This window comes from Chiloscyllium plagiosum, unplaced genomic scaffold (genome assembly GCF_037043375.1).
Source record: "Chiloscyllium plagiosum isolate Xiang-an unplaced genomic scaffold, Cpla_swu_hap1 HiC_scaffold_9, whole genome shotgun sequence".
Taxonomy (NCBI): domain Eukaryota; kingdom Metazoa; phylum Chordata; class Chondrichthyes; order Orectolobiformes; family Hemiscylliidae; genus Chiloscyllium; species Chiloscyllium plagiosum.
The window spans coordinates 23032716-23052507 of record NW_028270147.1 but is presented as its reverse complement, the minus strand read 5'-3'; the positions used below and the strand labels follow the sequence as shown (position 1 = coordinate 23052507).

The 19792-nt window shown below is 39.8% G+C and overlaps 1 protein-coding gene across 4 annotated transcripts in view; it reads left to right on the top strand.

Moving 5' to 3' along the window:
• The window catches only part of LOC122554193 (rho GTPase-activating protein 29-like), a 123800-nt gene that overhangs the window by 62830 nt on the left and 41178 nt on the right, over positions 1–19792 (top strand). For 3 of the 4 annotated variants that reach the window (XM_043698842.2, XM_087990481.1, XM_043698843.2), the window contains 4 exons: positions 354–447; positions 4468–4540; positions 5305–5365; positions 15640–15777. In XM_043698842.2, coding sequence (XP_043554777.2) covers positions 354–447; positions 4468–4540; positions 5305–5365; positions 15640–15777 — 366 coding nt within the window. Of the gene's footprint in view, positions 1–353; positions 448–512; positions 857–4467; positions 4541–5304; positions 5366–15639; positions 15778–19792 lie in introns of those variants that run through there. The other variant, XM_043698844.2, reaches the window with a different exon arrangement.

The window sequence follows — 19792 nt, the reverse complement described above, 5'->3', positions numbered from 1 at the left end:
GACACAGGAAACTGGTGCCTTGACAAGAATGTAGTCATAATTTCAGTATGACAGAAGTCCACGTAGATCATTTTACTTGTGTTTGGATGAAGGAAACTTTTTGGTGCATTTTGTCCATGGATTTTGTTATACTGTGTTGGTATGATCCACTTAGTGGTTAAATATTACATTATGTTACTTACAGACATCTTAAACATATGACATTTTTTAATGGTTTAAAGCTAAAAATGTTTGTGTTTTATTTAAATGCTGTATGCTCAATACAGTAATGTTGATTGTTTAACCTTTTATATTCATGGAGTGAGTGCTAGTATCCACCTTGTACTGCTGTAATGAACTACATTTCTCTTCAGGTGCAAACTACAATGAAATAAATGAAGACAAGAGAGAGCATTTTAGTGAAGTATTTGCTTCTATTGACACTTTGGCATTTACATTTGGCAATGTGTAAGTAAGACAACTTTTGATGTAGGATTTATTTCCCTTCTGTAGCTTTTATGTCTAATTACGATTATTTTAGGGTAAACATTATCAACAGCATTAATTTAGCTTTTATCATTATGTCTGAAGCACTCACTCTGTGTTTTGGAAAATAATTAATTCATTGCAAACGTCTTATTCATCAATTTTCTCATCTCACTGCTCAGCTTGGCAGTTGTATGTTCTGCCTTCTTTTATCTCACTTAAATCATCAATTTTCTCTTCTCTTGATTCTAATTCCTGCCACGATGTAGATCTACCAACATTAACGGCCCTTCAGGTACTTCCCAAAATATAATATGAACTTCTGTGAATCTCAACAGGCTGTTCAACTACCGCAGCCAAGCCTCATCCTGTTCACAACCAACATCTGCATGTGAGAGCACTTAACAGCTAGTTATTGGTTACCAGACAGGAATGCAAAGACAATTTAATTTTTTTAAAGTATTGTTTATCGCCAGTTGTAGTAGCCTAATTGCTGAGGTTAAGATCTTGAGTTAATTCAACACAGCTATAAAATGTAACTGGAGCTTTCTGGTCTGTAGAAGTAAAGCTGGCTTTGATGCTTTTTTCCAGTACATTCTTACAGCAACTGCATTTATATATTTATTATTTTAAATTGTATTTGTAAGTGGGTTTTTGACTTGGGAATGACAAATGAGCACCCGGTGAAATTGCTGCTTCAGTGTTAAAAGTTATATTTTTGTGTACTTTCTTTCTAGGGCTATAGTGCTTTTAGGTACTTCTTATGAGCTTCAGTGTGAGATCATTTAAAAATATTGAATTTCCTGTCTTCCATGTAAAGCACAATTTGCAATCTTGAATAATAAAGCCAATGAGCTTCTAAGAGGAAAGGCTTTTTTCTTGACAAGAATATCCTGTGTTTCATTTTGATTTAAATATACATTTATAATTACCCATTAAGGTTGTTGATTTACAATATCCTGTTTATTCCTGAAAATTTTAAAAATTTTCAAGAAACAAATCCTCTGCTAGCTTAAAGCTGTAGTTAAAGTGGTCAGAACATCACTAATCTACTTTTAAAATTTCCAGTTATTGAACAAAAAGCATTCTGTTTTTGTAAATGTATTTGTTTCTAAAGGTAACCTCTAGTCTGCCATTGTTCCCCCTTAGTTTGTGTAATGTTTTAGCGTCATTTGTTCATTTGATATTTTGCTACTTTGTTTCCAGAATTTATCTACCAGTTGTTCACCTTCCCTCGATATGATATTGAACTAGATTCAAAGTGAATATTTTGTGTATTTGTCACATTTTGTTTATTTTCAAGTACCTCTGTTCTGCAAGTATTTAGAGAATGAGGCTGGGAAAACAATGGGGCATCAGGAAATGGTTGAGGAGTTAATTAAATGTCTTGCATCAGTCTTCATGGTGAAAGACATTAATAGCGTTTAAAATATACTAAATAATATAGGAGCAAAGTGAGAGAGGAAACAAATCAAATAACTAAAGAAAATGTGCGAGGGAAGCTAATGGGGCTAGAGTCTGATCTGTCCCCTGGACCTGATGAAATGCATTCTAGGATAACAAGGGAAGTCACTGCAGATATAATTTCTAAGAATTCCTTGATAAACCAATCCTTGCATGGTATTTTGTAAATTACATTAGTTTTGCACCTAAAGGACCCTATACAAACAGCCTGCAAAACTAATGTCATTCACAAAATACCATGCAAGGACTGTAACAAACACTACATTGGACAGACAGGCAGAAAACTAGCCACCAGCATACATGAACACCAACTAGCCACCAAATGTCATGACCCACTATCACTAGTATCCTTACATACAGACGAAGAAGGACACCACTTCAACTGGACAACACATCCATCCGAAGACAGGCACACATAGGAATTCCTAGAGGCCTGGCATTTAAACTGGAACTCCATCAATAAACGAATCAATTTGGACCACATTTATCAACCTCTGAGGAAAAAAAAACAAAAATGATATCATCCACCTTAAGAGCCCAAAACATATAAATAGCAAGCAGGACATAACACCAGCGTTTCACCAGAGGCTCACTGATGATGTTGCCTAGTATGGTGACGAAACATCTGAAAACAAACCTTCCAGCTCAGCAAGCAAATTTCCAATGGGAAGTTTGCAAATGACACAAAAATATGTTGGAACGACTCCAGAGGAATATATGTGTAGGTTGTGAGTTGGCAAAAACTTTGATGAAATATAATGTGTGAAAATGTGAGGTTCTGCACTTGGACAAAAAGAATAGAGGAGCTGAATAAGTGCAGAAATGATACGGAAAGCTGCAGCACAGATGATTTTGAGGGTCCTCTGCCTGAATCATAAAAGGCTATCATCCAAGTTCACAGGGTAACAGAAGACAAATGGTCTGTTGGCCTTTTTGAAAGAACATGTAATATGAAATGCATAAGTCTTGCAAAAACTGTAAAAAAGCAGTAGTCATAAGCCTAAAATACTGTGAATAGTTTTGATTCCCTTTCTTTAAAGAAAGATATGCTGGCATTAGAGGCAGTCCAGAAAAGGTTCACTTCATTGATTCTGGATTTTCTTATGGGGAGAGGTTGAATAGTTTAAATTTGTATATATTGACGTTTAGAAGAATGAGTGAAGATATACTCTATTACTCTATTATATATTAAGGTTTGATAGAGTAGATGCACAGAGGTTTTCTCTTGTTGGAAGTCTAAAACAGAGGGGCATAATTTCAGAAAAAGGAGTCACCCATTTAAGACCGAAATGAGGAATTTTGCTTTGTGGGTAGCGAATCTGTGGAATTTGTTACTGTGGAGACTTAGTGTTGAGTAAATTCAGAGCAGACATGGAAAGAATTTTTTAAATGGTATGAGTATCAAAGGCTATGGGGATATAGTGGGAAATTAGAGTTGAGGAATATGGGACCATGCACAATCTGATTGGCAGAGCAGACTCATGAGGCAAAAGGGCCTACTTTAGCTCCTATGTTTTGTGTATTGGAGAAATTAGGTTTAGGATTGTAAAGATTTTTTGCAGTGTTTGATGTTTGTTTATCAAGAATCTATGGTTATCACAGTAGGCAGGAATGTGGAGTTGAGGCAGCAGTCCAATGAGCTTTTGAATGGTGGAGCAGGGTACATGGATCGAATAGCCTATTCAGAATCCTAATGTTTCTGATCAGTGGTAATTCCAGAACGTTGGTTTTCAATGGGGAATTCACCCATTATATTGCTGTTGAATATCCAAAGGAAAGCAGAGTCTTGCTGGACATAACCATTAACAAGCATTTGTGCAGCATGATTGATCGTCATGCCAGAAGTTTGTCATGTATTTTATATGGATGGACTAGCTCAGCATCTGAAGAGTCATAAATGATACTAAAGGTTGTGCAACTATCACAAAAATCCATATTTCTGACCTTAATGAGGATGAACGTAATTGTTGAGCATGTGAGTTAGGAGGAGGAGTAAGCCACTTAGCCCTTTGAGCCTGCTCTGCTCTTCAGTAAGATTATAACTCGAGGTTACTTCACATTCCCATCAGTCCTGATAATCTTTTATCCCTTGCTTATCAAGAATCTGTATGCCTCAGAGACAGTTGAGGTTGGCTGGACCTCTAGCATATTTCTGAAGAACTCCTGCCGCAGTGACTGTGGTGTGCTTCCCTCCTGATTTCAGTTTTCCTCGGGCTCCTAGGTGCCACACTCTGTCAAGGGTAGTTACTCTTGCTTCACCTTATGCATTTGAAAATAGCATTAATGCTGAATAGTTTAGCTAAAAATACAGAAAAGATACAGAAGAAATATAGATGTTGTAAGAGTGCTACATAAAAATATAAAGTACTGTGGAAGTTTTGAGTCACATGCATTGGTGTACTGTATAGCAAGATGTATTATGTAGTTGCATAAATTGAGTTTTTCAGAAGAAATGAAAGAATTTGCACGTCAGTTTAAAGAAGTATTAAGCATGGTGCTAAATATGTAAATCTTTTAATCAAACAATTTGCCTTGTAGCATTTCAGACTTCCTCATGGGAGACATAGACTATGGTTCATCTATGGGACTTCCATTGAATGGACGAAGCCGTGTAAGTTCACAGAAGAATTACACTATGTAGTACTATGACGTGGTCATAGAATAATAGAAGCTTAAAATGTTAAAGGTGGCCACTTGATCCTGCATGTCTTTATTTGAAAGACGTACTCAGTTAGTCTGACTTCTTTGTTTTCGTTCTGCAATATTTTTCTCCTTCAATTATCTATCCAATTTTCATTGAGCATTACAAACATTCTCTCATGTCTGGCTTCTGAACCAATTAACTTTTGTACCTGTGTCCATGGTAACCTGCCACTGGAATCAGTTTCTCCTTGTACTCTAGCAATAGGGTGACATACTCAAAGGAGAACAATTCTGGCTTTAGGCAATTAACTTGGAGCATGATTGAAAATGTTAACTGTGTTTATTGCACTATTATGGAATGTATATGTCAGTTTCTGTAATTGTTTTCAGCAAGATTAAACTCAGAAGATGCCTAAATGTATGTCATGAATACTGAGTATACAATCCCAGCCTGAGCATTTATTAGGATAAGTCATGTCCATACTGTGTATCTCTCTTGCAACAATTAGATTTGATTTTACAATTCATCTCTTTTCTGTCACATAGCTATTAGAAGTTTTAAAAAAACACATGTTTAATGAGCTGCAGCTTTTAAGTGCAAACAAACAATTTAAAAGTTCCCGGCTGATGTGATTCTGATGATATGGAATTTCACAGTTCAAATATGAAGTACCCCTTCTGAATAAATATCTTGCCCGTTGTAAAATTAATGAGTTTTCTTTTTAATTTTAGTCTTATGAAAACCTGTCCATGGGATCACGAGGATCAATTCATGAAAAGGATGACTTACAAGGTACTAATAAACTTTACAAATCTTATAAATTTTGCGATACTACAACCCTTAGACTGTAAAACATAGGAGCAGAAATTAGGCCATTTAGCCAATTGAGTCTGCTCTGCTATTCAATCGTGGCTGATATGTTTCTCAACCCCATTCTCCCGCTTTCTCCCCATAACTCTTGATCCCCTCTACAATCAAGAACCAATCTATCTCCATCTTAAATATACTCAATGACCTGGCCTCCACAGCTTTCTATGGCAGTGAATACCATAGAATCACCACTCTCTGGCTGAAGAAGTTTTTCCTTATCTCCATTGTAAAGGGTCTTCACTTTACTCTAAGACTGTGCCCTCAGGTCCCAGTCTCTCCTACCAATGGAAACATCTTCCCAACATCCACTCTGTTCAGACCATTCAGTATTCTGTAAGTTTCAATTAGACCCACCTCCCCAATCCTTCTAAACTCCATCAAGTACAGAGTTGAAAAATGTGCTGGAAAAACACAGCAGGCCAGGCAGCATCCGAGGAGCAGGAGAATCGACGTTTCGGGCATTCCTTCTTCAGGAATGAGGCTGGTGTGCCAAACGGGCTGAGATAAAGGATAGGGGGGAGGGGCGCTGGGAATACGATAGGTGGAAGGAGGTGAGGGTGAGTCCCTCTCCATCAAGTACAGACCGAGAGTGCTCAAACGTTCCTCATATGTGAAGCTGTTCAATCCTGTTCAATACTCCAAATGTGGCCTGATCAGAGCCTGAAAGAGCCTCAGAAGTACATCCCTGCTTTTATATTCAAATTCTCTCAAAATAAATACCATCATTGCAAACTACTGACTCAATCTGCAAGTTTAGTGGGCGGCACGGTGGCACAGTGGTTAGCACTGCTGCCTCACAGCGCCAGAGACCCGGGTTCAATTCCCGCCTCAGGCGACTGACTGTGTGGAGTTTGCACGTTCTCCCCGTGTCTGCGGTTTCCTCCGGGTGCTCCGGTTTCCTCCCACATCACAAAGATGTGCAGGGTCAGGTGAATTGGCCACACTAAATTGCCCGTAGTGCTAGGTAAGGGGTAAATGTAGGGGTATGGGTGGGTTTCGCTTCGGCAGGTCGGTGTGGACTTGTTGGGCCGAAGGGCCTGTTTCCACACTGTAATCTAATCTAATCTAAAAAATTTACCTTAACAGAATCCTGGACTGAACTCCCAAGTCTCTTTGCACTTCAGACTTCTGAATTTTCTCCGCATTTAGAAAATAGTCCATGCCTTTATCCTTTCTACCAAGGTGCATGACCTCACACTTTCACACATTATGCTCCATCTGCCACTTTTTTGCCCACTCTCCTAACCTGTCACTCCCCTTTTGCAGCCTTCCTGCTTCATCAATACTACCTGTCCCTCTACCTATCTTTGTATCAACTGCACACATGGCCAGAATCCCCTCAGTTCCTTCATCTAGATCGTTAATGTATAAAGTGAAAAGCTGTGGTCCCAACACGGAGCCTTGTGGAACACCACTTGTCACCGGCTGCCATCCTGAGAAGGACCATTTTATCCCCACTCTCTGCTTTCTGCCAGACAGCCAAGCTTCTATCCATGCTAGCATCTTGCCTCTACACCATGGGCTCTTATCTTACTCAGTAGCCTCCCGAGTGGTACCTCATCAAAGACCTGCTTGAAGTCCAAGTAGATAACATCCATTGGCTTTCTTTGATCTAATCTGCTTGTTACTTCCTCAAAGAATTCCAGCAGATTTGTCAGGCATGACCTATCCTTGATGAAACCATGCTGACTCTGCCCTATTTTACCATACACTTCCAAGTATTCAGAAATCTCATCCTTCACAATGGATTCCAGAATCTTTCCCACAACTGAGGTTAGGCTAATTGATCTGTAATTTTCCGTCTTCTGCCTTACTGCCTTTTTAAACAGGGATGTTATATTAGCGATTTTCCAGTCATCTGAGACCCTTCCTGTTTCGAGATATTCCTGAAAGATTACCACTAACGCCTCCACTACCTCTTCACCTAACTCCCTTAGAACTCTGGGGTATAGTTCATCTGGTCCAGGTGATTTATCCAACTTCAGGCCATTCGGTTTTTCTAGTACTTTCTCCTTGGTGATGGCCACCATATTCAGCTCTGCCCCATCACTCTTGAATTTTTGGGAAATTACTCATGTCTTCCACTGTGAAGACTGACATGAAGTAATTATTCAGTTCCTCAGCCATTGCTTTGTTCCCCACTATTATCTCTCCAGCGTCATTTTCCAGCAACCCAATGTCCACTTTTGCTTCTCTTTTGCCCTTTATATATCTAAAAAAACTCTTACAGTCTTCCTTTTATATTACTGGCTGGCTTACACTCCTATTTAATCTTCTCCCTCTTATTTTTTTGTTGCCCAATGTTGGTCTTTGTAAGCTTCTCAGTCCTCTGGTTTCCCACAGTTCTTCACTCTGTTAAATGCTTTCTCTTTTGCTTTTATGCTATCCCTGACTTCCCTTGTTAGCCATAGTTGTCTTATCCTCCTGTTCTATGCTTGTTTTTCCTCAGGATGAATCTCTGCTGTGTCTCCTGAATTATTCTCAGAAACTCCTGCAGTTGCTGTTCCACTGTCTTTCCTGCTGGACCCCTCGCCCAGTCAGTTCTACCCAGCATCTCTCTCATGCCTTAATAGTTGCCTTTATTTAGCTGAAATACCATTAATTCTGATTCTGTCTTCTCTCTCAAATTGCAAAGTAAATTCAATCATGTTATGATCACTGCTTCCTAAGAGTTCCATCACCTTCACCTTATCGTCTGCCTCGTTGTGCAACACTAAATCCAGTATTGCCTGTTTCCTTGTGGGCTCCATCAAAAGCTGCTCCAAAAAGACACCTCATAGACATTCCACAAATTCCTTTTCTTGTGAACCACTAGCAACCTGATTTTTCCAGTCCACCCGCAAATTGAAATCCCCCATGATCACTCTAACTTTGCCTTTCCAATACATTTTTTTTAATCTCCTGGTGTATCTTGCGACCCAGCTCCTGACTACAGTTTGTAAGCCTCTACATGACTCCAACTGTGCTTTATTTTAACCTTTGCAGTCCCTCAATTCTACCCACACAGATTCTACATCATCTGACCCTACTTCATTTCTTACTATTGATTTCATTTCATTTCTTACTAATAGGCCAGCCCCATTCCCTCCGTCCACCTGCCTATCGTTTCAATAGGATGTATATCGTTGAATATTAAACTCTGAATCCCAATCCCATTGCAGCCACATGTCCATGATGCCCACCACATCAGATCTGCCAATTTTGATCTGCTCCACAAGCTCATTTACCTTATCCCTTATACTGTCTACGTTCAAGTATAATATCTTCAGTCCTGTATTAACCAACACTCTTCTCATTGTCATTCGTTTGTCCAGTGTACTTGAAATTTGATTGCTAACCCTTTCCAGATATTCTGTCCTATCTGTGTTTGTGCTGGAGATTTTATAACCTCTCCTGAGTTCTGCAATCTTACCTCCTCTTTTAATTTGGATTTTCTAATTTCCCCTTATAACTGAAACCACCCCCAATTTTGTTTAAAGCCCTGTCTACAGCCCTAGTTATGTAAGTTGCTGGGACCCTGGTCCCAGCACGGAACAGATGCCTTCTTCCCCAGTGCTGTTGCCAGTGTCCCGTAGATTCGAACCCGTTTCTCCCACACCAATCTTTGAGCCACACATTTACCTGCTTAATCTTATTGACCCTGTTCCAGTTAGCTTGTGACTCAGCTAGTAATCCAGAGACTACTATCTTTTTGGTTCTGCTTTATAATTTAGTTCCTAGTTGTTCATACTCTATTAGCAGAGCCTCTGCCCTAGTTTTATCTGTTGTTGGTACCTATGTGCATAACAACCACTGGATCTTTACCCTCCCACTCCAAGTTCATCTGCAGCCCAGATGACTCTTAAGTAAACTAATCCTGAATATGTGAACCAAACCAATTGGGTGAGTCCATTGCCTTCTGATTTTGGTGGTTTAGTTAGAAGTATATCAAATATGCTCATCTTGCTGGGTGTTTTATTTACAGTTGGTCTAAATAACGTTTTTTTAAACCATTCTAGATGTGGACAGTTTGTTATCTGGTCCAAGGATGAATTTGTTTACTGTCCACCCATATCAATTTGCTCAGAGTCCATATTTCTGATCGATCATTTAAAAACATGGTATATATTATTGTCTTTTGAAAACAAATTGCATCAATGTACCACAGTAATTCAAAAACAAATATCAGAGAAGTTATTCATGTGCCTTAATACCACTTTTGAGTTTTCCTCACACTGGCAGTAGGGAATTGTGGGCCCATTAGTGATTTCAACTTAAAGTATAAAAACAATAGAATATTTTTCAATTCTGGTCAGTTGCTTTGAGGCTGCTAAATTATTTCACCGACATGTTAAATTATTTTCCCAGTGATGTGTTACTTTGATACATCATTTCATACCTTTTGCATAATCATTTGGAAATAATGTTCAGTTTATATATCAAGTAAAGGCTGTAAGGAGAAGCATGGAAACTTAGAGATGTGAGAATGACATGAGTTGTGGGTAAGTTGTTGGAGGCGATTCTGAAAGGTAGGATTTATACACATTTGGAGAGGCAAAAACTGGTTAGGGATAGTTGGCGTGGTTTGTGTGAGGGTAATCGTGTCACAAAAACTTGATTGTGTTTTTTGAGGAAGTAGCCAAAAGATTGATGAGGGCAGAGCAATAGATGTTGTTTACATGGATTTTAGTAAAGCCTTTGACAAGGTTCCGCGTGGTCGACTAATTAGTAAAGTTAATCACAGGAGATTCAGGGTGAGTTTGCCAATTGGATACAAAATGGGTTTGACAGTAGGAAGCAGAGTGCTGGTAGAGGATTGTTTTTCAGACTGGATGCCTGTAACCAGCAGTGCTCCACAGGGATCAGTACTGGGTCCACTTTTGTTTGTCATTTATATAAATGATTTGGATGAGAATATACGAGGCATGATTAGTAAGTTTGCAGGTGACACCAAATTTAGTGGTTTGCTGGACAATGAAGAAAGTTACCTAAGATTGCAAATTGATCATGATCAATTGGGTCAAGGGGCTGAGGAGTGGCAGATGGAGTTTAGTTTGGATAAATGTGCGGTATTGCATTTTGGTAAAACAAACAAGGCAGCTCTTGTACAGTTAATGGTAGGGCCATGGGTAGCATTGTAGAACAGAGAGACCTAGTAGTTCTGGTCCATAATTTTTTTGAAGTTTGCATCACACGTAAACTGGATGGTTAAGGTGCTTAGCATATTTACCTTCATTGCACAGACCTTTTGAGTGTAGGAGTTAAGACATATGTTGAAGTTGTCCACGAAGTTGATGAAGCCTCTTCTATGTGATGGGAGATAAGGAAATAGCAGGAGAACTTAACAAGTACTTTGCGTCAGTCTTCACAGTGGAAGACATGAGTAATAGGAGAAAGTGAGGACTGCAGATGCTGGAGATCAGCGCTGAAAATGTGTTGCTGGAAAAGCGCAGCAGGTCAGGCAGCATCCAAGGAGCAGGAGAGGGGAGAAAGTGAGGATTCCCGAAGAAGGGCTCATGCCTGAAACATCGATTCTCCTGCTCCTTGGATGCTGCCTGACCTGCTGCGCTTTTCCAGCAACACATTTTCAGCCAAGACATGAGTAATATCCCAATAATTAAAGGGAGTCAGGGGCTGAGTTGAGTATGGTTGCCATTACAAAAGAGAAAGTGCTAGAAAAGCTAAATGGTCTTAAAATTGACAAATCTCCTGGCCCCGATGGGATACATCCTCGAGTTCTGATGGAGGTGGCTGAGGAAATAGCGGAGTCACTGGAGTCAGGGAAAGTCCCGGATGATTGGAAGATCGCTGTTGTAACCCCTTTGTTCAAGAAAGGATCAAGACAAAAGATGGAAAATTATAGGCCAATTAGCCTAACCACGGTTGTTGGTAAAATTCCAGAATCCATCATTAAGGATGAGGTTTCTAAATTCTTGGAAGAGCAGGGTCGGATTAGAACAAGTCAACATGGATTTAGTAAGGGGAGGTCGTGCCTGACAAACCTGTTGGAATTCTTTGAAGAGGTGACAAGTAGGTTAGACCAGGGAAACCCAGTGGATGTGGTCTATCTAGACTTCCAAAAGGCCTTTGATAAGGTGCCACACGGGAGGCTGCTGAGCAAGGTGAGGGCCCATGGTGAGCTACTGGTATGGATTGAGGATTGGCTGTCTGACAGAAGGCAGAGAGTTGGGATAAAAGGTTCTTTTTCGGAATGGCAGCCGGTGACAAGTGGTATCCCGCAGGGTTCAGTTTTGGGACACAGCTGTTCACGTTATATATTAATGATCTGGATGAAGGGACTGGGGGCATTCTAGCGAAGTTTGCCGATGATACAAAGTTAGGTGGACAGGCAGGTAGTACTGAGGAAGTGGGGAGGCTGCAGAAGGATCTAGACAGTTTGGGAGAGTGGTCCAGGAAATGGCTAATGGAATTCAATGTGAGCAAATGCGAGGTCTTGCACTTTGGAAAAAAGAATACAAGCATGGACTACTTTGTAAACAGTGAGAAAATTCGTAAAGCCAAAGTACAAAGGGATCTGGGAGTGCTAGTCGAGGATTCTCTAAAGGTAAACATGCAGGTTGAATCCGTGATTAAGAAAGCGAATGCAATGTTGTCATTTATCTCAAGAGGTTTGGAATATAAAAGCACCTTTGTGCTACTGAGACTTTATAAAACTCTAGTTAGGCCCCATTTGGAGTACTGTGTCCAGTTTCGATCCCCACACCTCAGGAAGGACTTACTGGCACTGGAGCGTGTCCAGCGGAGATTCATACGGATGATCCCTGGAATGGTAGGCCTAACATGTGAGGAATGGCTGAGGATCCTGGGATTATATTCATTGGAGTTTAGAAGATTAAGGGGAGATCTAATAGAAACTTACAAGATAATACATGGCTTGGAAAGGGTGGACACTAGGAAATTGTTTCCGTTAGGCGAGGACCCATGGACACAACCTTTAGAAGTAGAGGGGGTAAATTCAGAACAGAAATGCTGAGACATTTCTTCAGCCAGAGAGTGGTGGGCCTGTAGAATTCATTGCCGCAGAGTGCAGTGGAGGCCAGGACGCTAAATGCCTTCAAGGCAGAGATTGATAAATTCTTGATGTCACAAGGAATTAAGGGCTACGGGGAGAATGCGGGTAAGTGGAGTTGAAATGCCCATCAGCCATGATTGAATGGCGGAGTGGACTCGTTTGGCCGAATGGCCTTACTTCCAATCCTATGTCTTATGGTCTTATGTGCAGTGCTGGTTGTCCTTCTATAGGAAGGATATTAAATTCAAGAGGGTTCAGAAAGATTTAAAGAATGTTGCCTGGAATGGAGGGTTTGAATTATAGGGAGAGGCTAGATAGGCCAGGACTTTTTTCACTGGAGCATAGGAAGTTGAGGGGTGACCTTATAGAAGTTTATAAGACCATGAGGGGCAAAGATACGGTGATTAGCCAAGGGCTTTTCCCTCTGGTGAGGAGTTCAAAATTAGGGAGCATGTTTTTAAGGTGAGAGGAGAAAGATTTAATAAGGGCATGAGGAGCAGTGTTTTTACACAGAGTGGTTTGTGCATGCAATGAACTCCGAGGAAGCGGTGGATGCAGGAACAGTTACAGCATTTAAAAACCATTTGGATAAGTACGTGAATAGAAAAAGTTTGGAGGGATATAGGCCAAATGCAGGCAATCAGGACTAGTTTTTGGGAACATTTGGCAGGAAATAGATGGACCGAAGACTCTGTTTCCATGCTGTTTGACTCTAAGTGGGTAGTTCCATGTAGATGTGCAAAAATACTGAAATAGAAATTATGCACTGCAGGTTACAAATTATTTGTTATGAAATAAATCAACATGTGTAACGTTTGAAATTTAGAATTCAGCATTGCTTCTGTGGTTGCACTCACCTGAGTCATAAGGTTGAGGTACGGAGGGATTTTTTAAGCAAGCACCAAGGAATCATGTGCATCTATTCTTGGGGGAGGTGGAGGGGATATGGAGCTTAATGTTTCAAATCAGTATTATAGCATTTCAATTATATCTAGCAACATCATTGGAACAGAATAATTGGTAATTTATTTGTGTAACTTTGTGTACAAATAGGACATATTTCCCATACTAAAAGCAATTACACTTCATAAAAGTACATCACTGGCTGTGAGGAAATTTCTTAAATTATGAAAGGTATATCAATTCCAGTCCTTTCTTAAAAATCTCAATGACTAATCTACATTATTAGTTAAGTGGTGTTTAGTCACCCAGTATGCTGATCATATATCCAAATGTTTTCCTCCTCCTGCCATTAGGTGCCAGCCATTATTCAATTCTGTAATACCCTAATTGATTACTTAACCATAAACAAATTTGACTTGACTAAAGTAACAAATAATGCACCTTTGGTAGAAAAAGCAATGGAGTATATAATGTTTGGAACCAATTTTGCAATTGATGCAATAGATACTTTAAAGAAGTGTAGCTTTATTTTTATATGTTGCGCAATTAGTCTATGTTGTGTGCAGACTTTATGTAAGGGAAATGACTACCATCTAGGAATTTTACTTTCTATAGTTATATGATATTTACATGCAGATCAGCCATGACTAAAATATTTACACCACCACTGATTTATTTTGCAAGTAATTTACTCCATTGTCTTTGAAGTGGCATGACATTATTTTCAACTAACACTAAAGTATATTTTGTGGTCATAGTGACTATTTATTTAGTCCATAATCTGTAGCTTGTTGCTGATGCATAGGAACAGAAGTAGGCTGTTTTGCCCCTCAAACCCATTCTGCCACTAAACAAGAACAGAATTGATCTACAGTATAACTCAGAATTCCCACCTTTGATCTATATCCTTAGTTCCTCTATTTGGAAAACTGATCTGATTTAAACTTAAACTTGCCAGGGTTGGAGGATTTGAGCTAGGGAGAGGTTGAATAGGCTAGGGCTGTTTTCCTTGGAGCGTCGGAGGCTGAGCGGTGAACTTATAGAAGTTTATAAAGTCGTGAGGGGCATGGATAGGGTAAATAGACAAGGTCTTTTCCCTGGGGTGGAGGAGTCCAGAACTAGAGGGCATAAGTTTAGTGTGAGAGGGGAAAGATATAAAAGGGAACCTTAGGGGCAACTTTTTCATGCAGAGGGTGGTGCATGTGTGGAATGGGCTGCCAGAGGAAGTGGTGGAGGCTAGTACATTGCAGCATTTAAAAGGCATCTGGATGGGTATATGAATAGGAAGGGTTTGGAGGGATATGGGCCAAGTGCTGGCAGGTGGGACTAGATTGGGTTGGGATATCTGGTCAGCATGGACAAGTTGGACCGAAGGATCTGTTTCTGTTGTTATGGACTAGAACAGACCACTCAAAACATTCTTAAGCAGGCAGCCCCAGACCATAACTTTGCAATTTGTTTCGATAAGTGGACAGTGAAAATTACCCGAAGTAAGATAGTTAGGTTGACCACTAGATTTTAAAACAGACTGAAATGTATTCACAAAGTTACACAATGAAACTCGGAGAACAGATTAAAGAACCTTTACAGAACTCAACCTTCTAATTAGACTTGATTATACTATTCCAAATATACACAATAGTCCCAATAAGCAAACTCCCTTTAAAAATCAGCATCAATGGAACACATGCTTACAGGTTGAAGTTGAAGAGCAGAAAAGAGAGAGAGTTTCCACACAGCTCCCTGTCGAACTTCCTAGTTCAAGACCAAACTAAAACTGCTCAGCTCAGCTCAGCTGGAGAGCTGACCACTCCCCTCTCTTTATACAGGTCACTTCTAAAACATGACCACTTTGGCCTGAAGTCTCATCTGTTTACATATAGACAAAAGGCCTCTCAAAATCCATTTCATCTTTGTTCCAAACCAGACTGATCAGCACCCAGCCTGGTTTATTGCCCCTCTGGAAGAAATCAAGGACAGAGTCTCCTTGAGCCAAGGAATAGCTTTTAGAAAAAAAGGGACTAGCTTTGTGACACTGTGCTGTACACCTCTATGACTCTAAGTGAGTTCCAAACTCCTATTATCTTTTGGTGTTAAAAAGTTTGCTCATTTCAGTCCTGAAAAAAGTCCAGCCCTAATTTTATCACTATTCAGTACCTACACAACTCCAAAACCAGTAGAAATAGGGGAGATCAGGAGAAATTACTTCATGTATTGTCGTCAATATCTTGGAAAATTTGGTTCATCTCTCATTCTTTAATGTTTCATTTCCGGTTTTCAGGAGCTCTTCGAGCAGAGGAGGTTGACAACATGTTACTTAAAAATGACAGTGGGATAGAGTCAGCTCTGATGTATGTCAAAACTTGGTCAAAATATACCAAAGATATTTTAGCCTGGTTGGAAAAACGGCTAAATCTGGGTAAGTTGTTCACTGTGTTGTGGCTTCAACTGTAAAATCTGTCATTTTCTTGGATGAGGGGACCGAGTATATGATGTCTAAATTTGCATGGACCAGGCCCATGTGTTGCAGGAAATTTAGTGAGGCTGAGATGAACTGTATTTTTCCTTTTACTTGGTTCTTTAAACCATCTAATGTAGTCTCAGACTAGCAACAATGTCCTTTTTAGAACCCGACCAGCTTGGTTAATAGTAATGCTGTTGTTGCCCACTCAGAGTATGCTAGGTGCCCTTGCCACTATCAGTGCTTTCTCCGAGTGGTATTTGATTTCATTTGTTTGATGGGATGAGTAGCTTCTATGTGATAAGAAGGAGGTTTCCTTACCCATCTTTGACCTGATGCCATAAGATTTCATTGGCTGCACAGTCAATGTTGAAGGCTTCCAAGGCAACACCCTCCCACTGTATACCACCATGTCATCACCTCTGCTGCATCTTTCCTACCAGTGGCATAAGAATTGTGATGATATTATCTAGGACATAGTCAGACTCATAGAATCATATTTAACAGACAGTGTCAGGCTGTTGCTTGACTAGTCCAGACAGACGACGCTGTGCTGACTTAGTTCCATTCCCAATGAATCACCTTCAATGGATTCTGCTCCTGCTCTTGTGAAATCTATCTCTGAGCCCTTTTTCTCATTTCCATGCTGACCCTCAATCACAACATTCAAAAGTAAAAGATCAGTGTAGATAGTTCTCATAAAGCACGTTTCAACAGTGCAATGTGGCTATAATGTCACTGAAGAATTGTGAAACAATTTAGTACTACCGCAGATATTTCTTCCAACTAATCATAGCCTCAAACTTTCTAATTGTCTTTGGCCTCCACCACAAACTCTGCTTTTTAGATATCAACACCTCCCTCTCCCTGAAAATTGAGGAGAAACCTAACTGTTTGCAACCTTTGATGTCATATTTGATTCCAGTAACATATCGTGCCATCATTAATGTAATTGGGGAACAGTCTTTTCAAGAAGGCTTGCCAGTGTTCGCAATAGTGCGATTCCAGTAGTGATCATTTTAGTTGCTTCGTTCTGTGCATGTGCTAATGTCAGCGCCAAAGTCTCTGCGCCGTTCTGCGCATGCACCAATGTCAGCTGCCATCAGAGCAGACATCTCTGTAATGTCACTGGTCTCCAACCCTTCCTCACTCATCTGATGCTGAATCACTCCTCAATTCCTTTATTACCTAGACTTTACCGTACATATATATGTGCCAGCAGCCTGTATTCTACCCTCCCCAAACCTGACACTATCTAAAGTTCTGTCTCTATTCTAATTTGCACCATTTTTCGCTCAGCCATCATATGTAGACTGACCTAAATTGAATGACTCGCAGTTAAGAATTCCTTCCTTGAACCTCTTAGGTCTCTACCTCACTTTCCTCTGGAAAACTATCTTTAAAATGACTTCTTTGGCCAAATGTTTCATCATCTATCCTAAAATCTTTTATGAAGGTCACTATTTATTTTAACAAGGCACTTCACATGAATGTTTTAAATGTGATTTGTTAAATACTAGCTGTTATCTCTTGTTTACCAGCTGTTTTGCCACTGGAAACAGCTGTGCTTGATCAATATTGTTGATTGTGAAAATTTGTCAAATCTTCCTTCAACGTTTCTGCTCCGAGGTGCACATCTTCAGTTTTGCTCTCTCTCTCCATGCAGTATTCCTTTCCCGTACGATTTGAGTATACCTCCTCTGTAATCTCCTTTTGAGGTGTTATGTATCACTTCTGTGAAGGACCTTAGGAGGTTCCTTTTTGTTGAAGATGGTGATTGAATATAAATCCACTTTCCTTCCTATTTATTCCTACCTGTCCATCTCATTCCTCTTGTTACAGAGGAGAAATGGTCGAACCCCTCTGCTAACTAAACTGAAACCCCAACCCCAATCTGTTATGGCGGGAACAGAGGTTCCCTTCTAATAATTAAACCCAAAGCACCCAGAGAAGCTCACCTTGCTCCTCACAATCTGTTAAACGTGGTTAAATGAATGGAATCTCTGATACTCACTTTATAAGTAACAAGTAACAATTTATTTATTTAACAGTGAACAATTTAACAGAATTACTAACAAACCAAACAATTCCCCCCCTAACTACTAATTATTTTGTAACTGAACTAAATTATATTGGTGTGTGTTCCAATAAACAAAGATCCCACTTATATAAATCCAAGTGATAAGAAAACAATAAATTAAAACTTAGTCTCTGAAAGTTGACGCAGAATGTGTCTTCCGGAATTCTCTGTCTTCTCTGCTGTCTCTCCAGCCTTTCTTCTGCTGATCTCAAGTCACAAATGTCTTTCTTCTGCTGATCCTGCTGTAATTTCTTCTGTGAAGACTCTTAACTAGAAGTGTTGTGATATCTATTCTGCTGATTTTTTTTCGAGAGCTTAGTTATTTTGTGTGAGAGCTAAGTATTTATTTATTTCTCAGAGGACGGGTTTGTACTCGCTTCAGATGGCAGTTGGCTCTCACACCGATTTTGAAAAACCCTCTGCTTATATACCATGGATGACATATCAATTTCCTTCCAATAACATTGGTATGACATTGTCAAAACCGTCAGATTTAAGTTCAGTTGGCTTTTCATTTTTAATTGGCTGATTCAAGCCAGTTGCCAAAACATCAAAACAAGCCAATTGATACATGTTTCAATTTCAGAACTGTCTGTAATCTGCAGCTGCTTACAGACACATTTTTCTGCATAAATGTCCAAGCTTAGTAAAGGACTTTATCTCTTAAGGCAACCATGCACTCTTTCCTCCTATCATGTTTGCAAACAATTCTAGCTTTCTGTCTTCCAATTCATGATTACTCTACACAATCATGAGTGGGGGGTTGTGAGTGTCTGAGAGAGTGTAGACACATACACATATACACTCTCTCTCTCAGACATTCACAAGCCCCCACCCCAGACATACACACAGGCACTCCGAGACACAGACACGCACACAGAAACACACGCACACTCCCACACTCATACATGCATCCTCTCACAGACTTAGACCACTTAAAAACACACACACACACGTATATATCTTTGTGGGGTGAATTTGTACTTGCAGAGTTACATTGTACTTTGCTCAAAAACTGCATGAATCTATGTAAGACTCTGTTAACTAATTTTTTAAATGAGAAGCAGTCTAATCATTATGGCACAGACAACCGCACACACAGGGTGAACATCTTCAACACATTATCTGGGCTGACACCAATTGTTACAGTTAACCTGAGAATGTAACTTTTTAAAAAGGTTTTGTGATTTACATATGAAAGAAGTGAAGCTATCATGGTCATTCCAACAGATGAGAGACTTAACAAACAAGGTATTTTTCAATGTATGATTTTAGTTACATCACACTGTAAACTTTCGCTATAAATTCTGTGTCTTACAATTGTGTACTCCACAACCACATCTTGAAGAAGCAGCACTCAGAAAGCTAGTGCTTCCAATTAATTAAACCTGTTGGACTATAACCTGGTGTCGTGTGATTTTAACTTTGTACACCCCAGTCCAACACCGGCATCTCCAAATCATGTCTACTATAAAGTTGAGATAGATGAAGAAGTCAAATAGGGAAGTTAGAAGGAATTTAGTGTAGAGAATGGGAATCTAGCTACTACAGAAGTAATTGAAGTGAATTGTACAGATGTATTTATGGGCAAGACTGGATAGGAATTGCATTTTGGTAAAATAAACAAAGGCAAGACTTATGCATATAAAAGGAGTGCTGTAGATCAGGGAGACATACGGGTTCAGGTACATAATTCTTTGAAGTTTGCATCTTCTGTAGACACGGTTAAGAAGGTGTCTAGCACACCTGCCTTCATTGCTCAAATCTTTGGGACATTATGTTGAGGTTGTACAGGACATTGGTGAGGCCTCTTCTGGAGTACTGTGCCTAGTTCTGGTCTCCCTGTAGTAGGATTGATATTATTAAGCTAGAGAGGGTTCAAAAGAGATTTAC